We start from the raw sequence: 15880 nt of genomic DNA, 5'->3' as shown, positions 1-15880 counted from the left end.
TGGCTACCTCCCTTGTAAGTGGAAAAAGCCATTGGTATATGTATGTATGTACTTTCAAAATTGATAATGGTGTAGCACAGATGTATTCTTTTGCACAGATGAAGGGGAAATGATTTTCAAGATGGAGGAAGTAGTACATGGTACAGAGGAACTTAATGGAAAAACCAAATCCTGTAGTTCCACTGTTTCATCTACTGCATCAACTGCATCAACTGCAGTCACTACAGCAGCACCTCTAGCTGCAGCATCAACCACAACAGTGTCTACCACAACGACTACTCCTACCACCTCTACCAGCACAGCTGCACCAGTGGGAAGCCTCCCTGGTGTATCTTCATGGCAATCATTAGGAACAACTGCCTCCACCCTTTCATTCCCTTCAGTTGCATCAGGTGCATCATTGTCATCATCGTCATCAGCAAGATCATCACTCCGTTCCAGGCATGATGCTAAATCTTCAATTGTTTATCATGTAAGTAATTTGTGTATTCAGTCAAAGTCAATATACCTTGAACATGCCAATATCTATAATATAAACATTATATTTTACATTTCATTTTGACCTATGTACTTTTCATTAGGGATGAAGGGTGATTGTGTGCATGATGCTACAAGGGGTAGAGACTTGGAATTAAGTGAGGCAGAAAGGAGGAACCTAAATGTAACCTCTTCAATACAATTCGAATACTCACATGCATTGTGGGCTACCTGATGTATGATGATTTGATGATTCATCACAACATGCGTGTCTTAAAATATTAAGTTACAGCTGTAATACTCATTCTCTGTCACCCTTAATATTGATAACCACAGAAAACACAAGCAAGCCTATTCAGAGAATATGGAGGTCACTCAGCTGCAATTACAAAATAAATATAATCAGGACACTGACACCAGCATCCATATATACCCACTCATCCCTTGTGATGCTGACATTGGCATCAGTGTATGCTAAGGGTTAAGATGAAAGGTTTAAAAAGTATGGTAGGTGTTATGAGGATGGATAGATTGAGAATTGAGGTGTGGCAGAGAGCAGGAGTGAAAAGAGAGCTAGCACTTAGGGTTGATCAAAGAAAACTGAGATGGTTTGGGCATAGGGAAGGAATGAGTGAAGAAAGATGAACAAAAAGAGTGTGAAAAGCAGAGGTAGATGGAGTGAACATGAGGGGAAGACAGAGAATGAGATGGATAGATGAAGTGAAGGTGATATTAGATACAAGGGTAATGTCTGTTGAGCAGGGAAGGGAGAGGGCAAGATATAGATTGAGTGGAGAGTGGTTGTGAATGGATAAATTTACATGGCCCAAAGGGATTTCTTCTTGTCTACTCTGGAAATTATGGAGTGGAGGAGGAGACAAGGGTTGTCATGTAATGAAACAGTGGTGGTAAACTAACTTTGATTGTTAGGTCCTGTTGTGGAGGCACTGTGTCTTGCTGCATTGATCCTGATCCATGCAGTGGGCATGGGTAAAGGATGAGACCTCATCCACAAGGAGGTTCCCAGGTCCTTTTATAGATCTGTCTTAGAAGAAATTGTCTATGTTCAACTCTCCTCATATGAAAAGTTTAAAGAAATAAAGATGAAGAGAGTAAAGAGAGATCTTGGACCCATTATTGAGGTAGAGGGTTATCTCCTTGGGGCTGCACCTCCATATAGAGATGAGGGTGTTAATAGGTTTTGGAGATGGGGATCAGGGAAATGGTTCTCTCAGATACCCATGTTGCAGGATCACTTTCAGGTTCCTTGGTGATATTTAGTGTCAAGGGTATAACATTTATTACATAGTTTGCAGGAATGACTAGACTTTTAAAGATCCATAAGTGAATATACATACATATACCAATAGCTATTTCCCCCTTACAAGGGAGATATCCAAAAAACAAAATAATAACATCCACTCACACCCATTTCATCCCCACATACTCCACTCCCATTCACCACCCTCCCTCCCTCTTATCTTGGCTCCTCCTGGATGACAGGTCATCCCTACATCTTGCTCACTGCCCTGGGTCAGAAGCAGTGTAGCAAGATACAGCATGTTCACAGCAAGGCCACTTTATTCAATTGATGAATTCCCCTCTCCTCTCATGCAGAAAAAGAGAAAATGGCAAGAAACCCTTCAGGCTGCATCAAAATATAATTCACACATACTCCCTCCACCCACTCCCTTTCATGCATCACAGCATCATCTATACACAACCATTCTTCATACACCCCTATCTTCTGTCTTTTCCCTTCCTCAATAGACATTCCCCTCTTTCCCAATGCCCCTTTTACCCCATCCATGCATCTCACCCTTTGTCACCCCCATATGTTCACTCCTTCCACCTCTGCCTTCCACACCTCTTTTACTAATCTTTCTTCACACATTTTTTCCATTTGTCCAAACCATCCCAATACTCTTCCATCAACCCTATATCCCAACTCCCTTACCAGCCCTACTCCCCTCCTCACCTCTTCATTTCTCACTCTATCCAAACTTGTAACCCCTATCATACTTCTCAGACACCTCATCTCAAACACATTCAAACTCCTTCTCTCTTCCTCTCTTATGTTCCATGTTTCTGTCCCATATAGTGCTGTTGCCACAATCACTCCTTTGTACAATATCCTCTTAGCATCCATCCCCAAATGTTTATTTCTCATTACATTTTTTAATCCCACAAGGCACTTACTTGCTTCTCTAAATCTATATTCTACCTTCACCTCCACTCCTCCCTTTCCTGCCACATTCACACCCAAGTATCTAAAGTTATCCACTTTCTCCAGCCTCTCTCCCTTAATATTCACTTCCAATTTGCTGCTACATTCTCCCCTTGCACATCACATCACCTTTAATCCACGTTTATCTACAACTTCCTTCTTTCACAACTTTGGCAAACTCTGTCACTAACTTAATCCCTCCTCTGATCCTGCTACAAACACAGTGTCATCAGCAAACAACAACTGGCTTATCTCCCACTTTTCTACTTTTTCTTTAACTATCTCCAATCCCTGGTCCATTACCCTTGCATTTACCTCTCGCACCACCGCATCCATGTATAAATTGAATAGCCAATGGAACATAACATATCCCTGGCAAAGTCCCACCTTTTCCTCAAACCACTTACTCTCTCCATTTCTGATCCTAATACAGGCTCTACTACTATCATAAAAACTCATAACTGCTCTTAACAGCTTTCCTCTTATACCATATATCTGCAATACCTCCCACAGTGCCTTCCTGTCTTCCCTGTCATAAGCCTTTTCCAAACCCATAAAGGCCCAAAGAACATCCTTACCTTTTTCCTAAAGCTTTCTCACATATCTGTCTGACCACTAAAAAGGAAACTCAAAAAGGATAACTATAGAAGAGATCTGAAAAAAAAAAAAATGGCTTCCCACACAGAGTGCTGGATATCTGGAATAACTTAGATAAAGAAACAATGTGTGCAAATACTATTCAAGATTTTAAGAAAAAACTTGTTGCTGAGAGATACAAAGATAGGACACCACAAGCATAGCTCCCTTCCCTAATAATACAACTAGGTAAAAAGCCTCTTTTCCTCTACACTCTTCTCACTACTAGGCCCATATGCACTTACAAAAACCCACATCTCCCTTCCCAGTTTCACCTTCATCCACATTAACCTTGAAGAAACCTTCCACTCCACCACACACTTACCCATCCCTTCACTTACTAGAATAGCCACCCCTTCTCTTCCATGTCCTCTCTTTACTCCTAAGAACCTCCCAACTACACTCCCAAACTCTCACCCCTCCCTTTCAACTTAGTTTCACTCAATGCCAACACATCCATCTTTCCTCTCACCAACATAATGCCTATCTCTTCCCTTTTACTCTCATCTGTACCACATCCATGCACATTAAAAGACCTAAACCTTAGGGCACTGGTTGGAAAACTCCTTGACCCTCTTATGCCTTTACATTTTTTAGGAATATCCCCTTTAGGGCTACAGGGAAAAGGATGCCTAATCCTCTCCCCATCCTATTTTTTGTTGCCTCATACAACTCAAGTGGGAATACTTGATGGCAGTATTCTTTTCCCCCACCACAGAGTCAGGTAAAAAAAAAAGAAATGAATATTCAGAGAAATTGTACAGGACAGTAAGAAGGGGTGGGGGTACAGCATAATGGAGGGACAGTATCATCATTTCTTTATGAACAGAGATTTCCTCTATCACAGACGAAATGATGTGTGCCTCTGGTCCATAGGGGCACCCCATATAGACCCTAAAGTATTACCTGCATGCTACTTAGCCACAATAACATGCAGCCAATACCCAAGATGGGGTTTATATTTAGCAACTCCCTAAAATACTCTTCTAATCTCCCTCTTACATCTCTTCCATTATCATCCCTCCATCAGCACCTTTTACTTTTTCTCCTCTACTTGATTCACCTCCCCTTCCTCTCTTAATTTCCTTCCAAAACATCTTCTTATTACATTAAAAAAAATTCTGTCATACTTTCACCCTATTTCACATCTGCTCTCCTCTTTGCCTCCTTTATCTTATGCTTTACTTCTCTTCTATAATTCTTATATGCTTCTTCTGTCCTACTTTGTAACCAATCTGTGAAGCTCACTTCTTCTCTTCTACAACCTTTGCTTCATCATCCCACCACCCTTCCTTCTGTTTCCTCCTGTCCTCCTTGTTCCACACACCATCCTTGCACACCTTGCAACTCCCTCCTTGAAACATCCCCATTCCTCCTCCACTCCTAGTTCTACTCTATCCTTCACTTCCTACCATTCTTCTCTCAGTTTCTTCTTATACTCCTCTTTTTCTTTCTCACATAAGCAGTTAACTCCACGCACCTCCCTACCTTGCGTCCTTTTCCTCTTTCTCCATCGACCCTCCACTCTCAACTTACCTTCCACCCTTTTCCTCTTTCTCCATCGACCTTCCACTCTCAACTTACCTTCCACCAAAAAATAATCTGATATTCTCCTACTCTCTCCCCTAAGAACATGTACATCCAAAACTCTTCATCTCTCCTGGTTACCACTACATAGTCCATTAAAGCCCTATGTACCACCCTTCCATCCACCACCCTCTCCCATGTGTACTTATGCTTGACTTTCCTCCTAAATGCTGTTTGCTATCATCAACTCTCTAGACATATCTCCACCATCAACTCTCCACTATGATTTTTTCCTGGCACTCCACACTTCCCAACCACTCCATCAATTGGTTTGTCTCCTATTCTAGCATTGAGATCTCCCAATACCACTACATTGACATTTCTCCCTAAACCCTCTATGCACTCATTTAAATATATTAAAAAAAACTCCCTTTCCTCTATACAGACGCTCCTCTACTTACATTCATTCGTTTTACGTTTTTTCGATTTTACGTTTGAACTGACTGTAAAAAAAAATTGTATAAGAAAAAATTTTGAGTGAATTTTTTAGTTTAGCGCGCTCTCCGTAGTTCAGACGATACTTACGCATGACACTGCGTCCATTGTTTACATGGCACAAATGACAGACTGAACATGCCTTGCCTCCTCCTCCCCCTCCTCCTCCACCATATCAATTTATGTTGCTTGAAATTAATTTATTTGAAATTAATGTTATTATTTTACAATGTTATGTGTATAATTAATGATTTAGGGGTGTTTTATAAGATACGGTAATAGAATTTACGGATGTATAGTACAGTAACAACTTACGTTCATTTTCAACTTACGTTCGGCCGTTCGGAACGTAACTAAAACGTAAGTTGAGGAGCGTCTGTACTCTTCTCACTACCATGTCTATATGCACTTAAAGATCCACATCTCCCTTCCCAGTTTGAACTTCATCCACATTAGCTTTGAAGAAACCTCCTTCCACTTCACACTCTTACCCATCTCGTCACTTACTAGTAGAGCAACCTCTTTTCTCCCTCATCCTCTCTTCACTCCTGATATGCTTCTAATTACACTCCCAGACTCAAACTCACCCCTCGCTTTCAACTTAATTTCACTCGCTACTAACACATACTATCTCTTCCCTTTTACTCTCATCAGTACCACATCCATGCATATTAAAAGACCTAAACCTCAGGGTTCTGGTTGGAAAACAAACTCCCAGACCCTCTTATGCATTTATTTATTTTATTTATTTATTTATTTATTTATTTTATTTTATCTTATTTTTTCTTTCTTTCTTTTTGGAATGTCTCCTTTGGGGCTACAAAGAGTAAGATGCCTAGTCCTATTCCTGCCCTGTTTTTGTTACCTTTTATGACTCAAGTGGGAACACTCTGTGGCAGTATTCCTTCTCCCCTACCACAGGGTTTGGTGAAAAAGGAGATGTATATTCAGAGAAATGGTACTGGACAGTATTAAGAGTGGGAGACAGCAGAACGGAGGGACGGTAGTAGTGTCATAAAATAGTATAATTTTTCTATGAATAATTTCCTCTATCACAGACAAAATGATGTGAGGCTCTGGTCTGTAGGGTGCCCCATATAGGCCCTAAAGTATCAGTTGCATGCTATTGAACAGATTTTAACCTCGCAAGTACATGCAGCCAATACCCCAGTTGGGGGAAACTTATACTTAATAAGGAAAAGTGTCAAAGGTCATTGATATGTAATGGTAACTGAAATTAGAACTTGTGCTGTAATTTATATCCTATATTTGATATTGATCATAGTGAACTATAACAAACATGACTAATGCCCCATTATGATGTCTACAGCGATCCCCATGTGAACGTTATGGTGTCGAGATCACCCCCTTGTCGTACATCCCTGGTGCTAGACTAGACCGACACCTTGGTAACCTCAATTTCTTCTTCATCAGAGAGTCCACGAGCATAAAAGAGGTGAGCAGAGAGAGACAGTGTAGAAGGGAAAAGATTATTTGAGGTATAAGAGTTGATGAGCAAAATGAACCTACAGTTTTTGGTTGAAAGAAAAGATTATATTAGTTAATGCTGTAATAAGTAATGTACTTCAGTATGTGGAACAGGGTAACCCTGTGATGCTACCTTAAATCTAGAATAACATTTAACTTATAACCATGTTTGAAAGAATTACTGTAATACTGCATGATATGAAGTGAAATGTATACATCTAATCTTTGATTTATAAGTAATTTCAATGCAATGTTGTTCATAACAAAATGTTCATTGCTCAGGAGCTCTTTGGTTATTTTTTGCAGCTGAAAAATTAGTAGGTAGGTATTATCACTGACAGCTCACCAGTGCCTCTATTCTTATGAACAACATCAAGCCACAACTAAGAGGCAGTATAAGTTCATGATATAAGTTTAACTAGTAGGAAGTGGGTATATAGGAGCTAAGATGGGAGGGAAACAATGTTTTTTTGTTTTTTTTGTTTTACAATTCGGGAGTGAGGAATCACTCCCACGGGCTTTGTTTGAGCCCGTGATAAAACAATGGGTGGTGAATGGAAGTGAATTGGGTGGGAGTGAGTGTGTGCCTTGGCTGGCTTCCTTCCTTATAAGGGGGAAGAGGCCCATGGTGTATAGATAGATAGATCAGTGTTCTTAAGCTATAGGAATATTGATGTGTCATATTAGAAAGTTTATGTGCTGTGAGGCAATAATTATTTGCATTTGGAAAGGGGTCCTGTCTCATGTAGAAGAGTGTGGAGAGATTATAGGAATACAGGTATTGTGTCAACTAAAACCATATGTAGTGTGATTGTTGTTAGAAATAAATAAATAATAGTGTATCTCTTTCTTCATAGAGTGGTGGGCTGAGTGGCTTTATGGGCAGCTTTGTGACAGAAGTTTTAGCTATGGTACGAGCTCATGTAGCAGCACTTGGAGGCAATGCCATGATTGCCTACTTCATGTCTGAATGTGGCCTACACCATACTCCACATAAGAATCAGGTTTGTGTTTGCCTTTATATATGCTTATATGGATGTGCATGCAGCTTAGGATTTTGAATTCATCAGTGTACAATCAACTCTCTTTTGTCATAAGTAATTGATGCCTTAAGATGGCCACATTTATGGAAACCACAGTTAGGGTACATAATCAATTGAGAAAATTCCAATATGTGCCCAGACTCCAAATTTTGTCTGATATTTTTCCTCTGTATACCAAGTTTTTATGTTTCTGAAAAATTTTATGTTACACATAAGAGTAACAAGAAAGTAACAAAAAATGGTAAATAAAAACTGATCCATTTGGTCCTCTGCAAGAAATGGGCAGGAAGTTTCCACAATTGTTTTGATTTTATTATGTGAATCAGTTTTTTGGCTGACTTATTTACTTAACTTTTATGATGGGGGAAAGAATTCTGCCACCATATTTCCCACATGCATGTTGTAAAAAGTAACTAATTGGGATGGAGTGATGGGACTAAGGATTCTGCTCTCCATATGTTTATCTTACAAACAGTTAAGGCATAAGAGGGTCTGGGAGGAGGACTTCAACCAGAACCCTAAAAATTGGGTCATCAAATGTGCATGGTTGTGGTACAGATATGAATGAAAGGGAAGAGATTGGTAGTGTATGAGAAGGAAGATAGATGTGAAAGAAGTGAAGTTAAGTTGAAAGTAAGGGGTGAGTTTAAGTTTGAGAGTGTTGTATGGAGGGCGTCAGGAGTGATGAGGGGTTGAAGGAGGGAAGGACTGTGTGCTGAAGTGGAGAGAAGTTGGCAAAGGTAAAACTCAGATGGAAGATGTGGGCTTTTGTGAGTGTATATATTCCTGGTAGTGAGAAATGTGAAAGGGAAAGGGAGGCTTTTTGGATCTATTTAAACGAGTGTTGTGATGTTGGAGGATCTCAATGCTAAGAGTAGAAGATATGCCAATAGATGGAATAATAGGGAGGTTTGGGGTGCCAGATAAAAAATATAGTGGAGAAATTATGTTGGAAATGTGTTTACAGAGTTGTTTACAGCAAACACAATGTTTAAGAAGAGAGCCATGCATAAGTATACAGGGAAAAGGGTAGTGGAGGGAAGGGTGATTGATAATGCATTCATAGACTGTAGGGATATCCAAAGGAAGGATTGGAAAAGTTCTGAATGTTCATGTTTTCTGGGGAGAGAGTGGGGGTATAAGACCATTTTTTGGTAGAAGGGAAATTGAGAGTGGAGAAAAAGGGTGGAAGGAAGAGCAGTGCTAAGAGTAAATAAACTGAATGAGGAAGAAAAGGAGAGAGAGTACCAGGAAAACCTGAGAGAAGTGTGGAAGGTAGTGAAGGACAAAGGAGAAATACAAGTGGAAGAAGAACATGTTTTTCAAGAAGGAAGTGACAAAGTGTGCAAAGATGGCATTTGGAACAAGGAGGATGGGAGGGGACAAAAGGAAAGGTAATGAATGATGGGATGAAGAGGTGAAGGTGGGGGTAGAAGAGAGATGTGTGTATGAGGATTGGCTGCAGTGTAGAACTAGGGAGGCATATGAGAGGTATGGAAGAAGGGAGAAGCAAAATGTAAGGTGAGAAAATCAAAGAGAACAGATGTAAAATCAAGTAGTGGTTTGACAGAATTTTGAATAAAAAATTATTAACCTCTTCACTCCGGGGCACATCGCACGTTTGGTAACATTAGCTGCCCAACATGCGATGTTGCGTCATAATAATCCCATTATAAAAAATAAAGTCAGTGCTCAATCGTTCGTTCTCTTTCACCCGTGTATTTTGATAACCATAGAAAATATTATGAAGCCAGTTTAGCGAGAATGGAGGATACGTAGGTACGACTACAATAAATATAATCAAGATGCCGACGTCAGCATCATCGAGTACCCATTTGCTCCTCATGCCGCCTACGAAGGCGTCACCGTATGGAAGTGGTTAAAATTGTTTGGAAGGAAGTGAAGAGAGTAAGGGGGGGTTAAGTCAGGAAAAGGTAAAAGTAAAGAGTGTAGATGGATAGATATTAATGGAAAGGAAGGCAGTAAGGGGAAGATGCTTAGAGTATTTCATAGTGTTGTTGAATGTGGAGGAGGTTAGAGAAGGGCTGGTTGTAGCAATTGGAGGAACTAGGAAAATGACTGTGATGGGAGAGGAAAATGACTGGGATATAGGAAAAGATGAGGTACAAAGAGCATTGAAAGTAATGAAAGCTGGTAAAGCACAATGGATTAGGGTGGCAGTGAGATGGAAGGAAGTCATGAAGCAGGGAATGGAGGAGTTACAGTGGAAGTAAATTGTAGAATGAGGGAGGTAGGTAAATGTCTTAGGGAATGGAAAGTGTTATGAGAAAAAGTTATCTGGAAATGTATAGCTTTAGAGTTCCAATCTGTGAAGCTCAAATTAAAAACCATTATTGTAGAAATATGAAAAAGATGTTCCTGTTCCTCTCAGCTCCAGCTAGTTACTTTTTACAGCACACATGGTACATAGTAGCAGCATTTTTGTCCCCTAACACAGGGTACATACATACATATACCAAGGCTTTTTCCCCCTTCCAAGGGAGGTAGCCAGAAAGGGAAAGGCATAAAAACACTCCCACCCATTTCATCCCTAAATACACTCCACACCCCTCCCACCCTACCTCTCATCTGAGCACCTCCTGGATGACGGGTCATCCCTGCACCCTGCCCACCGCCCTGGGTCAGAAGCAGTGTCGCAAGACACAGTACATCCACAGCAAGGCCGCTTCATTTAATCGGCGACCCCCCCTCTCCGTCCCCCTTTGCATATAAGGCGAGGACGGGGAGAAATCCCTTCGGGCTGCGTCAAAATTCACTCACACATACTACCCCACCCCCCACCCCCCCGCCCATTCCTCCTCATGCAGTCACAACATCATCCATATACAACCATTCTCCACTTACCTCTGTCTTCCGTCCTCTCCCTTCCTTCCTCAACAGACATTCCCCTCTTCCCCAAAGCCCCCTTCACCCCATCCATCCACCTCATCCTAGGACGTCCCCTCATGTTCACTCCCTCCACATCTGCCTTCCATACCTCTTTTACTAGTCTTTCTTCACTCATTCTTTCCATGTGTCCAAACCATCCTAATATTCTTTCATCAACCCTATCTCCCAAATCCTTTTTCACCCCTGTTCTCCTCCTCACCTCCTCATTTCTCACTCTATCCAGCCTAGTAACCCCCACCATACTTCTCAGACACCTCATCTCAAACACATTCAAACTCCTTCTCTCTTCTTCTCTTATGTTCCACGTTTCTGCCCCATACAGTGCTGTTGGCACAATCACTCCTTCATACAGTCTCCTCTTCGCATCCATTCCCAAATGTCTATTCCTCATTACACTCTTTAAACCACCAAGGCATTTACTCGCTTCTCTCAATCTACATTCTACCTCCACCTTCACTCCACCTTTTCCTGCTACACTTGCACCCAAGTATCTAAAACTATCCACTTCCTCCAGTCGCTCTCCCTTAATGTTCACTTCCAGTCTACTGCCACTTTCACCCCTTGTACATCTCATCACCTTACTTTTACCCACATTTATCTTTAGCTTTCTTCTATCACATGCTCTCCCAAACTCTGCCACCAGCTTCCTCAATCCCTCCTCTGACCCTGCCACAAGCGCAGTGTCGTCCGCAAACAACAGCTGGCTCACCTCCCACTTTTCTCCATTTTCTCTAACCATCTCCAATCCCTGACCCACTACCCTAGCATTCACCTCTCGCACCACCCCATCCATGTATAAGTTGAACAGCCAGGGCGACATAACGCATCCTTGATGAAGTCCCACCTTTACTTCAAACCACTCACTCTCTCCATTTCTAATCCTGACACATGCTCTACTACTCTCATAAAAACTCTTGACAGCTCCCAAAAGCTTTCCTCCTATCCCATAAATCTGCATAACCTCCCACAGTGCCTTTCTGTCTACCCTATCATAAGCCTTTTCCAGATCCTAACACAGGGTACATAGGAAAAATGAAGGGGTGGAGTCAAAGGGATGGTTTAAGGAGAGATTTTATGAGGGTAGCAGAAAAGAGGGAGATTAGTTTCCATTCATTTAAGAATGCCATGTCATTCTGGTCCATAGAGGTGTCACTAATGTCCCTTTATTATTAGTTGCTAAAAACTAATGTAGTCAATACCTAGTATGGGGATCAAAACCTTAAAAAATAATAATAAATAATCCAATTTTTATTTATCCATATACCATCAGTTGTTTCCCCCTTACAAGGGAAGTAGCCGAAGTTAAAGGCATAAGTCCACTCCCACCCATTTCATCCCCACATACTTCACTCCCATTCACCACCCCTCCCTCTAACATTTCTTGGCTCCTCCTGAATGACAGGTTATCCCTGCATCATGCCCACTGCCCTGGGTCAGAAGCAATGCTGCAAGACAGCACATCCACAGCAAGGCCACTCCATTTAATCAGCAACTCCCCCCCCCCCATCCTTTCGTGCAGAAAAAGAGATGAGGAAAAATCCCCTCAGGCTGTGTCAAAATATTCACATGTACTCGCTCAGTCCCCCCTCATCTTCCACCTGCTCCCATGCATCACATCATCCATACACAACCATTCTCCACTCACCCCTATCTTTTGCCATCTCCCTCTCCCTTCCTTCCTCAACATACATTCCCCTCTTTCCCAGTGTCCCTTTTAACCCATCCATCCATCTCATCCTTGGTTGCCCCCTCATGTTCACTCCCTCCACCTCTGCTTTCCACACCTCTTTTACTAATCTTTCATCACTCATTTTTTTCATGTGTCCAAACCATCCCAGTAGTCATCATCCCTATCTCCCAACTCCCTTTCCACCCCCATTCTCTTCCTCACCACGTCATTTCTCACTCCATCCATCCTAGTAACCCCTACCATACTTCTTAGGCATTTCACGAAGGAAACTGGTTGTTATTGTGCGGGATGGGTAAGCTATGTTTCTCGTGTGACCAATAGAGGAAATCCAGTTCTTGAAAAAAGTATAGTTTGGCAAAATGGAGAAAGAAAAAGAAGAAAGAAGAATAAATGAACCAATGAAGAGAGGACTGGACATAAGCAAAATGGAAAGTCCAAGAGGTGTCATCCCCAAAAGAACTTGTTTGATAGATATTCCAAGGATAAACCAAAGGTGGGAAAACAACAGTTTTTCAGGGTTTCAAAGAAACCCAGGTGAAATAGGTAAAAGCTTAGATATAGAGAAGTTAGATATAGTAATGCATTAAGAAATCGCTAAGTAAACAACTTAATCAAAGAAATCATAGATTTAAAATTGGACTACCAAGCTGTACTCAGGGGATTGATTACTTTGCGTAAGAGTAATGAGCAAACAATTAAAGAATTAAGTGACCTAAAGAGCAAAATTGAAATCCTCAAAAGAGAAAATGAAAGAATGAAGAATGAGGACAAAAATAAAAATGAAGAACTGAAAAAGGAAGTCAAAGAGCAATCACAAGTAGTGACCAGAAAGGTGGAAGAGTCAATCAAAGAAACAGACCTCATTGAAATAAAAAATCAATGGAAACAAGAACAGGAAAATAAAAAAAATTCTTTTAGAGAAATAGTACAAAAGCAGATGGAGGAAAATACAAAAGAAACAGTTATGAAAGTAATCAAAGAAAAGGAAAATTGGGTGAGAGATACATTTGACAAAGGTAAGTGCATTGTGGTCCATGGTATCCAGGAAAAACATGATGTGTATAAATACCAGAGAGAAAAGGAGGAGAAGGAAATAGCTAAGGAAATTTTGAAAGAAATACAGGATGGAGGGCAAACTTTAGATAAGGAAATTGACGAGATTCACAGAATAGGCAAATATCCAAAAGAAAAACAACATAGACCTCTGAAAATAAAACTAAAAACTCAAATGATAGCTGAGGAGGTACTATCGAAAGCGGTTAAATTGGCAAACAGTGAGAAATTCAAACATATATGGATAAAAAAGGAAATGAGTGATGGGGAAAAAGAGAAAGACAAAGCTCTCAGAATTGAAGCCAATGATAGAAATGAGAAAAGAACAGAGACAGAAAAAAACGAGTTTTTTTGGAGAGTGCTGGACTTGAGACTGAAAAAAAAGGTACATCAAAAAATGGAAACTTAAACCAAAAAAGAAGAAAATATGAAACTAAAAGTGGCATACACAAATATCAATGGCATGATCTCTGGAATTAATTAACTAAATGACTATCTAGAAATAGAGAAACCTGACATTATGGGAATTGTAGAGACCAAACTGAAAGGACCTCTATCAACAAGTATAGTGGGCGAAAAATAGAACAGACAAGCAGGGAGGTGTCATGATATTGACCAAAAAGGGTCAAAATGTGACAAAGATTAATGAAGGCAAAGGTAATGTAGAATTAATTATGATAAAAATTGTAAACAAAAAGATGAAAGGCAGAAAATTTATAGCAGTGTATGTACCACCAAAAACACAGGCTTGGTCTGATAGTGATCGTTCTAAATTACTGGAAGACACAATGAATGTGCTAAATGAGTTACTGAAAGAGGGTGGTAACATAGTAATCATGGGCGATTTTAATGCAAGGGATATAATCTAGGAAGAAATGATAGTAAAAGGGGGAAAAGAACTTTGGAGCAACATTCTACTGGATATGACCATTGAATACACCTTAACACAATGGATTAAGGAAAATACTAGTTATAGAAACAATGAGGAACTGTCAAAACTAGACTTAATATTAACTTCTGAACCAGATATTGTGAACAAAATGGAGTATAAAACACCAATTGGAAAGATTGACCATATACCAATAGAGTTTGAATTAAAAGAACAAAACAATGTAAGTAGGAATGATAAACATAGAGAAGGAAGATTAATGTACAACAAAACAGATTTTGTAAAACTAAGAAAAAAATTCCAAAATATAAACTGGGATAAATTCTCCAAAGAGGAAACAAAGATGGAAGACAAATGGAATATATTTAAAGAAAAGTACAAGGAAGGTATTGATGAATATGTACCAAAGAATAGAAAAAAAGAGATTTATATAAAGTGTTGGTATAACAAAAGGTGCAGTGAGGCTAAAGACAGAAGAGGCAAAGCCTGGAAAAAATGGAAAAAAGACAAAAAAAAAAACCATCCAAATGGCAAACATATATAAAACTTAGGAACAGATATGTGAATATATGCAGGAAAGAAAAAAGAAATGGAAAAGATATTATAGACAAATGTAAGGATCAACCTAAACTCTTTTATAGATATATAGATAAAAAACTAAAGGATAAACATGAAATAGTAAAACTGCATGGAGATAAAGAATATATAGATGACACAGAAATGGCAGAAGTTATGATCAGACATTTCAGGTCTGTTTTTACTATTGAGAGCTCACAAATTTAGGAAGATGGACAACAAGAAAGATCCCCTAAAATGAAAGAAATAAAGGTACAGTGTTCCCTTGCCACTTCGCGTTTCACGTTTCGCGGCTTCAGTGCTTTGCACATTTTTCCACAATATTCATAAAAAAATTCATAAAAAAATAAAAATTAAAAAATACAGCCATATCAGCAGCCATATTGCAGAAAGATGCGTTGTTTCATGTTGATGCACGAGAGAGGTTTCCCTGCATGCCAAACAAAGAGATGAGTTGACTCAGAAGCTTTGTACATGCCTGTACTCTACTGTACTGTACATGCCATGGGCACTCATACAAGGTGCATGATTGGTTTCCGGTGTGACATCAACCAATGAGAGTATGAGTGGATTTATCCCATGAGCTGATTGGCTCAGCCAGCATCTTCCCTTGTTGTGTCTCGCCATTCGCCAGTCTCGTCCACACTGTTGACTAGTGCTGGGCAAATATCGCTAATTTCAGTACCGGATTTACCGGTACCAGTAAAAAACAATGCCGTCACCGGGATTACCAGTACTTTACCGGTAAAAGACTCGTGAGGCAGTAGTGACGTCCCAAGTTCGAGTCGCCTTTATGACTTAAATATTTAAAGAAATTTCATCCTACTATGGTGTGAAGTCACACCTCAAGTTTTGTAACGTCGTCACTA

General features: G+C 40.1%; 1 protein-coding gene across 2 annotated transcripts in view; it reads left to right on the top strand.

The window, feature by feature from the left end:
- The window catches only part of LOC143038031 (C2 domain-containing protein 5), a 212490-nt gene that overhangs the window by 189427 nt on the left and 7183 nt on the right, over positions 1-15880 (top strand). For both annotated transcript variants that reach the window (XM_076206886.1, XM_076206887.1), the window contains exons 18-20: positions 99-472; positions 6693-6818; positions 7708-7854. In XM_076206886.1, the coding sequence (XP_076063001.1) occupies positions 99-472; positions 6693-6818; positions 7708-7854 (647 nt within the window). The remainder of the gene's footprint in view (positions 1-98; positions 473-6692; positions 6819-7707; positions 7855-15880) is intronic.

Source organism: Oratosquilla oratoria, chromosome 23 (genome assembly GCF_046742065.1).
Source record: "Oratosquilla oratoria isolate Oo_2021 chromosome 23, ASM4674206v1, whole genome shotgun sequence".
NCBI lineage: Eukaryota > Metazoa > Arthropoda > Malacostraca > Stomatopoda > Squillidae > Oratosquilla > Oratosquilla oratoria.
The sequence above is the reverse complement of the archived record's forward strand: the minus strand, read 5'-3'. Positions and strand labels throughout refer to the sequence as shown.